Source organism: Esox lucius, chromosome 13, assembly GCF_011004845.1.
Source record: "Esox lucius isolate fEsoLuc1 chromosome 13, fEsoLuc1.pri, whole genome shotgun sequence".
Classification (NCBI taxonomy): Eukaryota; Metazoa; Chordata; class Actinopteri; order Esociformes; family Esocidae; genus Esox; species Esox lucius.
Window position 1 is genome coordinate 20463067 of NC_047581.1, and position 16955 is coordinate 20480021.

The 16955-nt window shown below is 41.9% G+C and overlaps 1 protein-coding gene across 1 annotated transcript in view; it reads left to right on the plus strand.

The window, feature by feature from the left end:
- The first annotated feature begins 8938 nt into the window (after positions 1-8938).
- si:ch211-225b11.1 (uncharacterized protein LOC561694 homolog) overlaps positions 8939-16955 on the plus strand; it is a 31910-nt gene continuing 23893 nt past the window's right edge. The window contains exon 1 of the mRNA XM_010896395.4: positions 8939-9693. Within this exon, the coding sequence (XP_010894697.2) occupies positions 9444-9693 (250 nt within the window). The 5' untranslated portion in view covers positions 8939-9443. The remainder of the gene's footprint in view (positions 9694-16955) is intronic.

The window sequence follows — 16955 nt, forward strand, 5'->3', positions numbered from 1 at the left end:
TCATAGCACACAACTCAAGATTTTTGATGGTTACATCTTGATGCAGTACCTTGCTAACAATGGTATTGGCACGACACTTATTGCTAATGGTAGGAAGCTCATGATTTTTACAGACAGCACATTCAATCAGAGATACATTGATAGTCATTGCTTCCTGCCTATGAAGCTGGCGGCCTTGCCAAGTGCTATGGGTTTTAAGGATTCTAGAAATGGCTACTTTCCTTACAAGTTTAACATCAAGGAGAATGAGAACTATGTTGGCCCTGTAGATGTATTGATTATATAAGTTAGTGAACTGTTGTAAGCTGTTGCAACCAATGTAGATGTATTGGTTATATAAGTTAGTGAACTGTTATAAGCTGTTGTAACCAATGAAACAAAATATTAAATGTTTGTAATATGAACCGAAACTGAAGGAGCAAGTAGGAAAATAGGAAACCCTGTTTAAGCAGTTGCCGGGGAGAGAAAGATTTAGTATGTCTGTCTTTTGAGAAACAGGACACAGGTTAGAGACACACACACACATAGTCTGACAGGCCAGACAGAAACCAGGAGGAGACAAGAAGATGTTTGCGTTTATCCTTATAAGGAATAGAATTGGAACTGGACCAATAGCACACTTGTTCTGTGAATTTAACAACTCTATCTTTTTGGGCGTAGTAGAAGTATAAAATTATCTGTTGAATGTTGATCCTTAGACATTGTGCGGCGACACGTGTCTCCAGAAGCTTCTGTAATAAATGGACATATGATACGGTAATTGACCTGACTCCTGGTGTTTTATTCTCCTTTCCAACAAACCAACTCGGGGAAGTGTTAGACTTCAACAGCCCCCATCCGGAACCGCATTACTACGGTGTGAATACCATGATGGCTAAAGAAAAAGAGGGGTTTTTGCAATGGTATGCAACTGTTTCCGCAGACCCCTTTATCATGCAGGATGAAATAAAGGCTTACTGTGTGAACGATGTGGTCATCTTGAGAGAGGGTTGTATGCGCTACTGACTAGAGTTCCTGGAGTGTGGTGGTGTTGATAAATTGCTGGTAAATTACTATTGCTTCGGATTGCATTCCTCAACAAGGACACCATTGCATTGGTCCCCTCAGACAACTACAACCGTTGCCAGAAGACATTCTCAAACAGCTCAATCCAATGGCTTGAATATGTGGCCTCTGATGAGAACAGGGCTGAAGTGAAAATGTGTTGATGGATATGCTGAACACGATGGGGTGTGCACAGTCTATGAATTTCTAGGCTGTTTCTGGCATGGTCACCCAAAGTGTTATTATTCAGCAAGCATCAGTCTGGTGACGATGATTCAGTACGGGTTGATGCACCAACAATGGCTGACAAAGCTAGAGGCTTTAAAAGAACAACACAACGTACATGTTCAGTACATATGGCAGCTTAAAAGCACATCCGCAGATGTCAAAGCTTTCTTGAAGACCTTTGATGCTCCAGAGTGCATTGACCCTTCGGATGCTCTTTTTGGTGGTCGTACCAATGCAATAATTTTTTTGGAAGTTTACAGCTTGAGAAGGGGAGACTATTCAGTATAACGATGTCTGTAGTCTTTATCCATTCTGCAACAAGACAAAGACTTACGAGATTTCAAACCGCTAGACACCAACTTCAGTATTGTTAAGGCTACGGAGTGTCCACCGAAAGGCCTTTATCACCCGGTTTTACCGCACAGGGTCGGTGGTAAGCTGTTCTTTCCCTTGTGTAGATTCTGTGCGGATTACATGAGAACATTCCTGAAGCACAAGCATCTGTGGTTGACGATGATGCTAAAGACCGGTATATCTGTGAATATCATGAAGGTGTGCAGGTTGACAAGGTAAACATTGTTATAAACAGTGCAAGGCGATCTTTGGCTACATTGGCAATGAATAGTCTTTTGGGTAAGATGGGTGAGCGGTCTAACCTTATGAACACGTAAGACGTGTACTCTACACAGACACTGATTCAGTGATCTTTGTCACATGCCATGGGGATTGGGTGCCCCCACTGGGGCCATTCTTGGGTGACTTGACTGATGAGTTACCAGATACACATCCCCTGCCCCCATAAGACAGAACTCGTCTTTACCGCGGACCATCCTAACCTTTATGTCAACGCTGTTTAACATTAGTTTCTCTTGAAAGAAGATATCGCTATGAACAGGGCCAATCATTTCAAATGCTGTACTATCCGCTGAATAGCCCTTTTTGTAAGTCCATCGTTCTCGTCTGCAGGGTCCGTAACATCCATGTGACCTGCAGCGTCCTTGTTAAACAAACCAGCTGAAAACTGTGTCTTTAATGTATCACATCCATAATTCAGAATGCTCTCTACAACAGCTCTGAAGGGGTATGTGTTGCTACTCTGGATAAGGAAGTGATCACCCAAGGAGACATCCATTTGTGAAAATAGGGTGGCTATCGGGTAGTTGATAAGCCCAACACTTGCTCCGGCATCAATATTAGCTCTGTCCGGTATAGTGACTTTTACACGTAGGTACAACAAAGTATTGTTTAGATCAACGTAGTCTTTGCCATTTCCTGCATTAAAGAACTCCAGAGGGGCTGCGTCTGATATTTCTGATAGGGTTGGTATTTCAATGTATGTATTTTTCTCAATAGATGTCTGTGTGAAGGGAACTGTGAAAAAATCCAATTCTGTTTTCATACATTCACCAGACATACGGGTAGGAGTGCCATCTTCCTAAAATATATTCTTAATCAACTTTGTGGTGTTCCCTTTGAGTGTCCTCCGAGCTGTATGCCTTCTTTTAACCGTGGCTCCTTTTTTTTGTCTCATTCTTGTTTTTTACTCTTTGGTAGGCTCCTCCTACCAGGTGTCATAACCATCAATCCTGATCCGTCCTGCTGTTTTGTTTGTCGTGACATAACACTGTTGACAACATAGCCAACTATATTCCTCGCTGCATTCTTCAGATGTGGTTTTGCTATTGAGAACCCTCGTTTCAACAAAGGTATTGCCATCCGGATAAACCCTCGGAAAAGGCCCTCTAGATCAGCCCCATACATTGCAGCGCTACCATGATACCCCGGTAAACCTTTACCGGCCTGTGTTGTGTAGTATTTAACATACCTTTGAGGATCATCGTAGAGTTTCTGAGACTGCATCTTATAGACTGTTATGATGATTGTTTGATGGGTCTGAAGTATAATTTTGCAGTCACCTTCCCCACTACGAATGAAACCAGATTTTACTTCAATACAGATCTCTACAAACTGACTCTTACTAAGAGGTATGTGTGGCTTGTCGTACATCACTGTGACAACTTAATTCTTTTTCCCTGAAATATGTACAGCTCTCAACAGCAGGACATGACTGTCACCAACTCGTTGATAATCAATTATATCTGTGTAGGTGTTAAACCCTGTCAAAATATCTGTGGGGAATGCCCCATACCATGTGGTGTACCACCGATCGCCTGGTTTTAAGCCCAATATCTGATCCGGTTTTGCACAAAATTTCAAACAAAAATGGGGCACGCCTTTTAGAAACATTCTATTTTTAAATTAATCATACCCCGCCCATACACCATGTGGTTTTATATAAATGTTGAGCTCTGCCACTAGCTTTACTATGCCATTGTAATAACCAGTGTTGAGTTCATACTTCTAAGTTTTGTCGTGTTTCGAGTCATGTAGTTCAAATGCGTTTTCACCCCATGTAAAAGTCTTCCACGTATGCGGGTATTGAAATTCTATCAAAGATACTTCCCAGTCACCTTTCAAATCTATACCTTTGGCAAATTTTTTGGTATAGCTCGAACTCGTATTGCTTGGATAGACATGTCTCGACGAGTTACTGGGCAGTGTTATGTAGACACCACCGTCACCCATGCTGATCGCAGTCAATGTAAATGCTGGAGTTTTATCCTGTTTCTAGGTCAAGCATTTGTTCCGATGGTATCCAGCTGTTGAATTTCTCAGGCCAACCAAGCCATTTCACAATAATAATTTTTTTCCCTTTCTGTACTTTCTCATCCAGAACTGCTTCCACTTTAAAAGTTTTATCCTTAGCCACAATTATTTTCAGTAATTCCTGTTCATAAAAGGTCCCAACTATCACATCACCATCGTAATCTTTTATTCTATATACAGGAGGTACCCGCAGAATGCATTCTGTTATTGTAAAATATTCATCTGTGTACCCTTTTTCATAGCCTTTTGTAAACGCTCCTCTCAACTTTGAGAGTCTCACAGTATCCCCAACCCGGGACTTTTAACTTTGATTACCATTTCCCATTATTGTTGTACCATACAGGTTATTGAGAACTAGTCTAACATTTTCTTCACAAACATCAGCAGGCTTCATCTTAATAGACCGATGGTAGCTATGGTTGTATCCATTAACTAAATCTTGAATAACCTCAACATTGTGATGAGTGTTGGCAGCTGTGAGTGTTGGCATACCTCCACATTCATGATTTAATTGTTTTATTAAATCTCTCAACGATACACTCTTTGACATCATTTCCTGAGGCAAAATGTTTTATGTTGTACTTCTTCATTAACACATAAGCACCAGGGTTTGTCGGGTCGTAGTAAATACTTTTCAGAAACCTGTTCAGACATCGTAGAGCATTCGGGGCAATAATGAGAAGTAATACATGTTTAACATCGTTTTATTTGAGTTTTCGAAATTACAAATCATCCAAGATATTCAGAAAAGTTACACAGATATTCAGATTTCTGCTGATTAAATTTAGAAATGCCATCTAGATCCCCAGCATCATTACGCAACAATTTTATCACACAAACCTATGTTACATATGTAACAAACATAACAGGTGCCCAATTATGTTAGAAGTTTATACATGCAGTTGTTTAGAGATGTTGATTCAACACCGTTAGACAACATTGCCATCAATCATCAGGTGTGTTCCTAAACGTTTCCATATGCTTGTTCAGATTCTAAAAACACTTCATACTGACATGGTCTCGGTTATGAAAAGGTCTACAACCATCAACACTGCTCTTGATAGCTTTGTGCATCAACTGTTTAATTGCTAAACCCACATAGGATTTGTTTAGATACATGTAAATACAACAACTGAAGTTACCCATCCTTAGACAACAGACTCTTTGATTTCATTGTACCAAGACGCCACTGGGTCGCATACAGCATCCTTATTAAATGTATCCATGTATTCATCCCTTTTCTCACTCAGTCTCTGTGTGATGATCGGCTCCAACTTGAGTCCATGCAGAAAGTTCTCAGCGGCCACGTGAACATCGGTCAGCGGTGCATGAAAGCCGATGCGTTCAAAGCCTTGACCAACACATATTTCAGTCACAGTGTTAAAACTGTCTCTGCGATGTCACCATAATGGGTCTTAAAATAATAATCAGGCGGTTCGAGACAAGAAAGTCTTCTCGGGTGGTCCACTTCTCATCTGATGCATGCTTTGTGGAGAATAGCCGCAACAAAGTTTTCCAAAATCATACCCAGTGTTGCTTTGATTATCTTTAAAACTTGTGGTGCAAGGAGTTTGTCCATTTTGTGATAACTCTTGTCAGCATTTGAAAGGTATGACAGATTAAGAGGTGCTAGATGATCACCAAACCAGTCAAGCCAATTGTAGTTTCTTGTTGTGTATGCCGGTGGAATCGAACTGTCGGGGTCCGGGGTATCGTAGAAGTCTACAACGTTGTCAGCCATGGCGTCACACAGCCAGGCCTCAACCTTGTGGAATTCAAGCTTCGGTTAGTTGTATTCTTGAGACATGTTTTGTAAATTCTTCTGACAGCTTGATAGTCACAGGCGGTATGTCTGTTTTTATGCTGTGTTGAGGACTGTGTTAGCTTAAGGCAGGGCTTCAGGGTCTTATGTCAGTTGAACAGTCCGCAGTCGTAGTCACAATCTAACCTGCTGACATTTTCAGGAAATAGTTCCAGTCTAACAGAGTCGTACAGTTTCATTCCTTCGACAACCGTATAATGTGTCCCCTGTATTGGCCAAAAAATAAATAATTTTCCGAAAGGTGTTCCATAAACAGGCATTAAAGATCATTTAATTAGTCACACCAGCCTAAAACTCTTGACCTTTGGGTATTTCATAAAATGCAACCTCCAGTATCTCAAGGAAATGAATACATGATGATAGGGAGCTGCCCATTGACTAAACATACAAAACCAGTGAGCTGAAATCTAATGCTCAAAGTGCAGTCATACTCTGTCCGTAATTTGACTTTCCCATGCGTACTGTATGTAAAAATGAAAAAGATCTCAATAGAACTTCAGACCAATAATTTCTCAACCAATTCTCAAAAATAATAAGCCTCTGTCAGAACTGTATTCTGTTTATTGATTATAAACCTGCTATACCGCTATCCAGAATACATCACAGGGTCTGAATATGCTATGGTAAAACACCGGGCGTATGACAGGAAATGCCTTATGAGCGCATGGGCTCTTCATTCCCTTGGTGCTGCAGCAATATTGACCGACAACATCCTTGCACCACTTGTTTGGATGCAAACCATCCCTCGTCGCTAGCCCTAATCGTTCCACGGGCATTCACTGTCAGAATCACAATGACAACTAACTGAGATTTCACCAGAAGTTGTACTAACTAAAAATACCATTCACACCTGGGAATCAATGTTTAAAATGTTTCATAACAGATCTTATGACCATAACTATTGCTCAGTGATTCAGACCAATTCTAGAAAACTCCAGAACATTTTAAAAAGTATTACATTATATAAAGGCCATTATAATTGTATCTACCAATCCTGCAGATATCAGTTTTCTAGAAAATATATTGGTGCAGAGGTGCAAGTTTGTTTTTCATCATGTACACCCAAGCAGTTTCTCACAATGGAGTCGACAAAGCTTATTCCATGCCAGAATGTGATAGCTCCCAATTCACACAGAGCGGTACAAGAAAGGAAGAAACTTCACAAATACAGATGTGCAAAGCTTGTAGAGGCATAACCAAGAAGACTAGAACCTGTGATCGCTGTAAAAGGCCCTTCTTATAAAGAACTAAATGAAGGTTCTGAATACGTATGTACATGAGAATTATCTTTTTTTATTTTCAATTTAATGGCACACATTTCTTAAATCATGTCTAATCATTATAAATGAAGTTTATAATGCATGAAAATGCAGAAGTGGTCTGAGATAGAAAGGAAGAAATTTTACAAATACAGATGTACTAAGCTTGTAGACGCATAACCAAGAAGACTAGAAGCTGTGATCGCTGCCAATCATCCCATAAAACAATTCTATAACCCACCAGCATTTTATGTTCCGAAAAGTTCTACAACAGAGGTCCTACAACCGGTGGTTGTTAACCATTGTTTTATGGGATGATTGGCTGTGTATTTAAACCACGCAGACACCAGTGATGGTCATTCAGTCTTGCCTGAGTAAATTTACCCACAAATGTCCATTCCCGTGCCAACATATCCCAGTGGAGTTGATGGATCCGGGATAAACTCTGCATCAGACTTTGGTGCTGCCATGTTGATTGCATCTCGGCTGTCCACTTGGTTTGTAATTTGTATGTACGTTTATTCAGGCAAGACTGAATGACCATCACTGGTGTCTGTGTGGTTTAAATACACAGCCAATCATCCCATAAAACAATAGTTAACAACCACCGGTTGTAGGACATCTGTTGTAGCACTTTTCGGAACATAAAATGCCGGGGGGTTATAGCATTGCTGAACCCTGGCGCCCTTTTGTTAAACACCAAACATCTTGCCGCTCATATAAAACGTATTTAATGCCTGGGAATTTAACATTCCGGAACCCTAAGACCCCATTGTTGTTACATCCAATATATCGCACCTGTTATAACACATTTATTTGGGGTTCTCATTAGTCATTGTAAAACATCAAACATGGACACATTAATCTAATCATAAAATACAAAGTCACCGGACATGCATACATCATTCCAGAAGTCCAGCCCTAACACATGTCATACAGGAAGTCCATATGTCACACCGGAAGTCCCACCCAGCAAACCGGATGTCCCACCCACCTGTCAATTCAATCTGGAAGCCCCGCCCACCAGGGTCATAAATCACCGAAGTGACACAATGTACCCTACATTTATTACTTAGGACTAATGTATTCTAATTATTCCAATAAATGCACATATATATCATAACAGTCAATACCCCATTTAGCATTTTAAGTTGGCATTGCCTAAACATGTAAAACAACGTTGGTTTGGTCTCTGTAGCCTAAACAATTTAAGAGATTCTATTTGGAGTTAAATTAAGGCCAATTATGCAAATGTATGCACATATCTTTCCTCATAGTTGATGCACATTTAAGAACTTTAAGTTGCCATAACCTAATAATGTAAAACAATGTTGGTTTGGTCTCTGCAGCTTGAACAGTTCAAGAGATCCAATTTTTAGGTAAGATATGTCTAATTGTGTACATTCATGAAAATGTATATCATCACAGTGGATAACACATTGAATAATTTTAAGTTGGCATAGCTTAAACATGTCAATGTTGGTTTGGTCTTTCTAGCTTGAACGGTTCAAGAGATGCTAATTTTAAGGTTAATTATGCCTTATTATGAAAGTAGGCCTACTGTTAGTACCCCATTAAGGACAACGAAGAAATGCCATTGACAAAATCCTATTGAAGGCAATGGACGTTTTAAAACTATAATAACATTTAATATCTTATAAAAAAAACATGAAAAGTTTGCAGGCACTCAACCTGGTCATGAACGAACTGAACGTTTTTATGGTTCAAACTCTAGCTTAAACGCTGTGAGAGGAGCATGCTCAAAAAAAAGAATAAAATGAAAAGTAGAAGACTGAAAATCATTAACTGTCTATGCTAAAACGTACTTTTGATCCTAGAGTCCTCTATAATTCTCTATGGTGGACTCACGTCATTTGCAAAGCTCCAGTCAGACTTGAATTCAAAGAAACTACCGCACGTGGGCGGGTTACCAACAATGTTTCGTTATAACATTGATGATGAGAATACATAACAGGTAGAAAGACAAGAGCAGAGGTCGGTATAGTTGCAGGGCACCGGTAGATTAGGGCATAATTTAATATACATGAATTGAGAGTAGGTCGTTGATATTTTAACTTGTAATCGGCTGTCAGGGTGATAGTGAATTTTATATTGCCAGGGAACGTCGTAGGCTAAGCTACTTCTTGCATTACATATGCGTTTCATAAGGAATGTTGTTGCCGTTATGTAGCAACTGGCAGGCTAATTGGCATATACATAATTATTGCGTATATTATTGCCTGCTATTGGATTTATCTATAATATACATAGTTAAGTAAGCTACTGATGTATTCATGAGTAACGATTTCCTTCACATTTGGTGTAATTTGTGTTCTTTTTATTTACACACACGCACACACATATATAGGCTAGTGGCATATGTAACGTAGGCCCGGTACGTTAAGAGTTTAAGACGAGTAAAAATGGGACTGGGATCTGAAAATACACCCACCAAGCTATCCGAACGTTGTGGGGTCTACAAAGAGGAGACAAATGTCACTCAGAAAGCACCCTTCATTGTAGAGGCTATATTACCAAATAAAGTGGGGCACGCGACAACAGGAAGAGCGACGTGGGGTCGCCGCCTTGAGTTCGTCCTCGCGTCGGTGGGATATGCGGTGGGACTTGGAAATGTGTGGCGGTTCCCGTACCTCTGCTATAGGAGCGGTGGAGGTGAGTAATAGTATTGAAGGTTTGTTGCAATTTTTTTGAGCCTCCCGAGAGAAAACGATGAGAGAATATGGACCGAGGGTTACATAATTTCCCACGTTGGGTTGTCAAAGTCAAATATTAAATGTATTTTTTTCGACTCAGTATTTTAAGCAGACTAGAACAATTTTAAATAGGGGGACAAAAATTTAACCAAAGTGAATAACGATAAGGATGTTAACAAAATGTTGTGAATAAGGATAAGGATGTAAACAAGTTCTGTGTTTACACGTGTGGGTTCAAGACCGAGGTCAGTTTCACATTCAAGAGTCTACAGAAATCTACTATTGGTCAAAAAAGTATTTTTCTGGTTTCATCCAATTGGTTAACGGGAATGTTTATACTGTGTATTGAATACAGTCTGAGCATTAATTAATAGTAAAAATTAATCTGGTAGCAGCATTTGAATGTGAGCAAGAATGTGTGTGCTTGAGAGTTTGGTTCTCAGAATAGTCGTAGTAGCCTATATGTCAGTAGTTCCCTACCTTTTTAATGTCATGGCCCACTTAGATGAGACCAAAGACGTAGAGGCACACTAGCATATTTTTTTTCCAGATTGCTGAAATTATATAAAATGTGCTATGAATATTGTCTTTTAGGAGGGGGGTTGTATTGTAGCTACTACCAGCTTGCTAAAACGTTGAACCAATACATGTTAGGTTATCAAACATGTCAGTGCAAAAAAAAATGCTGAAAATGGAAATGTGTGGAGGGGTTGAAATTAGGCACAAACAAACTAAATAATTGGCAGACATTAATAAAACACTTTCTGACTGTATTCTGCAATCAGTATTGATCAAAATTATTTCCCAAACATTGTAATAGTGCCATTTTGAAGAAAGTGGACCAGACCACAATGCTTGACCATTAGTAATGAATATACACTATGTTACCCTAACCATTAGTAATGAATATACACTATGTTACCCTAACCATTAGTAATGAATATACGCAATGTTACCCTAACCATTAGTAATGAATATACACTATGTTATGCTAACCATTAATAATGAATATACACTATGTTACGCTAACCATTAGTAATGAATATACACTATGTTACGCTAACCATTAGTAATGAATATACACTATGTTACTCTAACCATTAGGAATGAATATACACTATGTAACCTTAACCATTAGGAATGGTTACACTGCCCATTCAAAAGTTTTGGATTTGTTTTGGATTATGTTTTTGAAAGAAAAGCAAATGTTTTCCCTTTAAAATAGCATAAAATAGATCAGAAATACAGTGTAAACATTGTTAGTGTTGTAAATGACTTGTAGGTGTAAAAGGCTGATTTTAATGGAATATCTACATAGACATACAGAGGCACATTATTAGCTATAGAAAATGTTCTGTTCACCAGTGAACTGCTGAAAAATGCTGAACATTTTTTAAACACTCCCATCCACCCCCAAAAGAAAAAGTAAAACACTTAAAACTCTCTATTCTTCTGGCATCAAATGAGTGATCCACTTGAAACATCATGAGCCGCATCTGTGGACAAAGGTACTTCTTCATACTGTAACTTCGTATTGCCATGGGATACATCTGACACAGTTGAAGTCTGCTTCTGAAATAAGACTCATCTATGGACAAAGGCACTACATAATTGTTGCATCATCATGACTTGTCATGGGTTAGAACTAGCACAGTTGATACAATAGCTGAGATAGAGTCATGTCTAGAATGACTCAGCAAAACATCAAAAGACTGCTTACAACATTATGGACGTTACAGTCGCATGCAAATTCATGACTTTGATGTCTATATTTCAAAAAGGGATATACCATCCAAAAAGGGCATTTATAGGGGTAGTCACCACCAAAAAAACATGAAACAACTATCAATAAAAAGTTTAAATAAGGAAACATTTGTTAAGATTTGTCTGCTTGTGTCTCTGCTCTTAATGAGTTCCCTGAAACCTGGGTAATTAAGAATACTACGCTTAACGGTGCTATATCTAATCCCCAGATCCATTTAGATTTATAACTAAATAACTAACTCTTTGCAGTGAGAGCCTTTCCTTTTATTTGCATTGTTACATCCCCATGGCTTGTATTTCCCTGTGTTTGTATTTCTTTGTCCTTTGTTACTCTCTTTTTCACTCTCAGGCGTTTCTTGTTCCTGTTTGTGCCCTGTGATTGGTTCTTTCCCCATTCCTGTCGTCATTAGTCTGTGGTTACTCCCTCTACACGCATTGTTGGCCAATCACACAACACTTCCCTTAGTTTAACCAGAAAAGGAACCAGGTAAGCATAGTTCAGCCGGCTCGCAATTAAAAGTGATAAATGTTATCTTCACTGGATTCGAACCTGGGCCACCCACATGAGTGACATTTGTGAATGACATTGATACAATAGCTGTCAATATAGGTGACTATAACTAAGTGAAAAGACGAGAGAATCGTGGTAACTCTTTTACTGCCCAAGGGGCTTTGATCTAGACTATATTACCCCAAAAATCATGCCAGGAATACTTCGAAAATCCACCAGGAATAGTTGCAGGAATAGGTGCCTTACTTCAGTTGAATTGGTGTCCTTACAGTGAGAGAAAAAAATATTTGATCCCCTGCTGATTTTGTATGTTTGCACACTGATAAAGAAATGATCTGTCTATAATTTTGATGGTAGGTATTTTGATGGTATTTGAACAGTGAGAGAAAGAATAACAGCAAAAAAATCCAGAAAATCACATGTAATTTTTAAAATCTTTTATATGAGCTGAGCAGATTAGGAGCACTCTTAAAGGGAGTGCTCCTAATCTCAGTTTGTTACCTGTAAGAAAGACACCTGTCCACAGAAGCAATCAATCAATCAGATTCCAAACCCTCCACCAATGAGCTGTCCGAGGATGCCAGGGACAAGATTGTAGACCTACACAAAGCTGGAATGGGCTTCAAGACCATCGCCAAGCAGCTTGTGAGAAGGTGACAACAGTTGGTGCGATTATTCGCAAATGGAAGAAACACAAAAGAACTGTCAGTCTGCCTCGGTCTGGGGCTCCATGTGAGATCTTACCTCGTGGAGTTGCGATGATCATTAGAACGGTGAGGAATCAATCCAGAACTACATGGGAGGATCTTGTCAATGATCTCAAGGCAGCTGGGACCATATTCACCAAGAACACAATTGGTAACACACTGCGCCATGAAGAACTGAAATCCTGCAGCGCCCGCAAGATCCCCCTGCTCAAGAAAGCACATGTACAGGCCCGTCTGAAGTTTGCCAATGAACATCTGAATGATTCAGAGGAGAACTGGGTGAAAGTGTTGTGGTCAGATGAGACCAAAATCGAGCTCTTTGGCATCAACTCAACTCGCTGTGTTTGGAGGAGGAGGAATGCTGCCTATGACCCCAAGAACACCATCCCCACAATCAAACATGGATGTGGAAACATTATGCTTTGGGGGTGTTTTTCTGCTTAGGGGACAGGACAACTTCACCGCATCAAAGGGACGATGGACAGGGCCTTCCCTCAGCCAGGGCATAGAAAATGGGTCATGGATAGGTATTCCAGCATGAAAATTACCCAAAACACACAGCCGAGGCAACAAAGGAGTGGCTCAAGAAGAAGCACATTAAGGTCCTGGAGTGACCTAGCCAGTCTCTAGACCTTAATCCCATAGAAAATCTGTGGAGGGAGCTGAAGGTTCGAGTTGCCAAACGTCAGCCTCGAAACCTTAATAATTTGGAGAAGATCTGCAAAGAGTAGGACAAAATCCCTCCTGAGATGTGTGCAAACCTGGTGGCCAACTACAAGAAATGTCTGACCTCTGTGACTGCCAACAAGGGTTTTGCCACCAAGTACTAAGTCAGTTTTTGCAGAGGGGTCGAATACTTATTTCAGTAATTAAAATGTAAATACATTTCTAAAATTTTTAAAATGTTTTTCTGGATTTTTTTGTTGTTATTCTGTCTCTCACTGTTCAAATAAACCTACCATTAAAATTATAGACTGATCATTTCTTTGTCAGTTGGCAAACGTACAAAATCAGCAGGGGATCAAATACTGTTTTCCTTCACTGTATGTATTTCTTATGTGTGGTGTTGTTGTGAAATTGTTCTTTAAATTGAATTCGAAGTGGCATTAAAAAGTCTTTTTTTATTTTTTATTTTTTTAAGTATTTAATTTAATCTGCTGAAACCTGTAGATACCCTGTTATAGGGCTGCACGATTAATCGAAATATAATAGAAATTGCGATATCCACATCACATTCACGCGAGGCAACATGCATCCTTTGTACATCCGTAATTGTTTTTTCTTGCGGTGCTGTAGGTATTTTTGTAGTTTCCTGAAATACCTGGGCTAATTTTGTTTAAATGCTTCATGTTTTTTCACTGTTAGTATGAGTTAACACTGCAACTGCTAGCGAAGACGTCTGCTTCAAGTTAGGGATTGGCACTAATATATTATCCCACATAGGCTACACAACAGCATGGTTATTAAAAGTTTTGTCTTCAATGTCAGTGCCTACAAACAAACTTTATATGGGAGAAATTATACCTCAAGTGTTCAGAAATTTTGCCTAACTAAGTGACTTTGGTTTGTTTACCCCTGAGGGAAGTGGACTGCACATAGGGAGTGCATATACAGTAGGCAAACTGCCCATGGTCTTACATTCTATACATATTTACTTATACAGTGTACTTATACAGTACACCTGGTAAGATTCTGGGTGGACCACTCTGTATTTTGGGTAGTTAAATAGAGTAGCTTTTCTAAGTTGCAGTGCAAATAAAAACATCATGCAATGATGTGCAAATCATTAAAATAAAATGTTGAAACTGAGAAAGGTTATTGTTTTTGTAAAAATACATGCCCATTTAGAATTTGTAACAGTGTGTCTAGAGGTGTGTTGAAAAAAGGAGTCGAATGCAGGGATGCAGGGAAAGTAATTGTATTGCGTTCTTAAGAAAAAACAAGGCATGCAAAGCTCAAATAACGCACAAGCGCAAAACCCACCGCACAAGGCAAATACAGAACACTGAACATAGAACAATACCACACAAAGACGCCCAGAAACAAGGGAACTAATATAGGCAACCCAATGAGGGAATGGACACCAGGTGTGTGCAATAACAAGACAGGACAGTGCCGTGGGAGGAGGAGCGGTGTGGCTAGAAGGCCGGCGATGACGCGCACCGAACACCACGTCGGGAGGGGTGGCGCGCGTCCTCCATGCGCGTCCTCTTTACAGTACCCCCCCCCCTCGACGCGCGGCTCTGGCAGCGCGCCCCCGCCAGCCCCGGGGCCGACCCGGAGGGCGCCGCGCAGGACGATCAGGGCGCCGACGATGGAAGTCGGCGAGGAGCTCCGGATCAAGAACATCCACCGCCGGCACCCAGCAACGCTCCTCCGGGCCGTACCCCTCCCACTCCACCAGGTACTGCAGGCCCCCCCCGAAGCCCCGTATAAACCTACGGTAGAAAGTGGCAAACCCAATGAACCGCTGTACCGCCTTAACCGTGGTAGGAACGGGCCAATTACGCACGGCTGACACACGATCAACTTCCATTTCCACCCCATCGGCGGAAATTCGAAACCCGAGGAAGGAGACGGCTAGCTGGAAGAACGCGCACTTCTCTGCTTTAGCGTACAGGCCATGCTCCAACAGCCGCCTCAGCACCCTGCGAACGAGAGACACATGTTCAGCACGCGTAGCGGAATACACAAGGATGTCGTCGATGTAAACCACAACTCCGCGCCCCAGCATGTCCCTAAACACATCGTTCACAAAGAACTGAAACACTACCGGAGCATTCATCAACCCATACGGCATCACCAGGTACTCGTAGTGCCCTGTGGTGGTGCTGAAGGCCGTCAACCACTCGTCTCCCTCTCGGATTCTCACCAAGTTATACGCGCTCCTGAGGTCCAGTTTCGTGACGAAGCGCGCCCCATGCATTGACTCGATGTACTGGGAAATAAGGGGGATGGGATATGAATAACGGACTGTCAGTTTATTCAGCGCCCTGTAGTCAATGCATGGACGCAAACCCCCATCCTTCTTCTTCACGAAAAAGAAACTTGAGGAGGCGGGCGAGGTGGAACGGCGGATCTGCCCCTGCCGCAGGGATTCGGCCACGTAGGTCTCCATCGCTGCCGTTTCAGCCTGCGACAGGGGATACACATGACAATAAGGCGGCACAGCGTCCCCCTTTAGATTTATAGCACAATCCCTGGGCCGATGTGGTGGCAAACGACTTGCCATGGCCTTAGAAAAGACCAGCGCTAAATCGGCATATTCCGCGGGTATGCGCACTGCGGAGACACTGTCTGGACTTTCCACCGAGGTCGCACCTACGGAAACATCTAGACACCTCTCCTGACACCCCTGAGACCACCCCGTCAATACTCTCTGCGACCAGGAAATAGTCGGGTTGTGTACCGACAACCAGGGAAGACCCAGCACCACAGGGAAAGCAGGTGAGTGGATAACATGGAATTCGATGAGTTCAGTGTGGGCGTGCTGTACGGTCATCGTGATAGGGACCGTGACGTGCTCAACGAGACCAGTGCCTAGTGGTTTGCTGTCTAAGCCCGTAATGGACCTAGGTTGAGACAATGGCACCAGCGGTATGCGCAGTTTCCGTGCGTAACCGCTGTCCATAAAATTCCCAGCTGCGCCTGAGTCTACGATCACCTTACACTGAGAGTTAGCAGGAAAATCAGGGAAGGCCACCAAAAGTGTCATGTGCTTCGCAGAGAGCCCTGACAGTGTGTGTGGTCTACTCACCTGACTCAGTGTAGGGGTGTCAGGCCTCCTCCGCTCGACCCTCTCTCGCTGGAAACAGTGGGAGGCAGAGTGTCCCTTCCTCCCACAAAAGGAACACTCCCTAGGCTGCACCGTCTCCCTTCGTGCGGTACCTCCCACTTCCATGGGTTCAGGTCCGGCGACGGGGTGTACCGGAGGGGGCTGATCATTCCCGGTGCGTCCGCGGGTGGCAAGCAGATTGTCCAGCCGGATCGCCATGTTGACGAGCTGGTCGAATGTCAACATGGCGTCCCAGCTCCCTACGGACGTCAGACCGTAAGTGGCACCGGAAATGATCAATAAGTGCCCTGTCGTTCCAGCCCGACCCCGCCGCCAGGGTCCTGAACTCCAGGGCGAAGGCCTGTACGCTCCTTGTCCCCTGCCTCAGGTGCACGAGACGCTCGCCGACCTCCCTGCCGTCGGGCGGATGATCGAACACGGCCCGGAAGAGGCCGATGAACGCC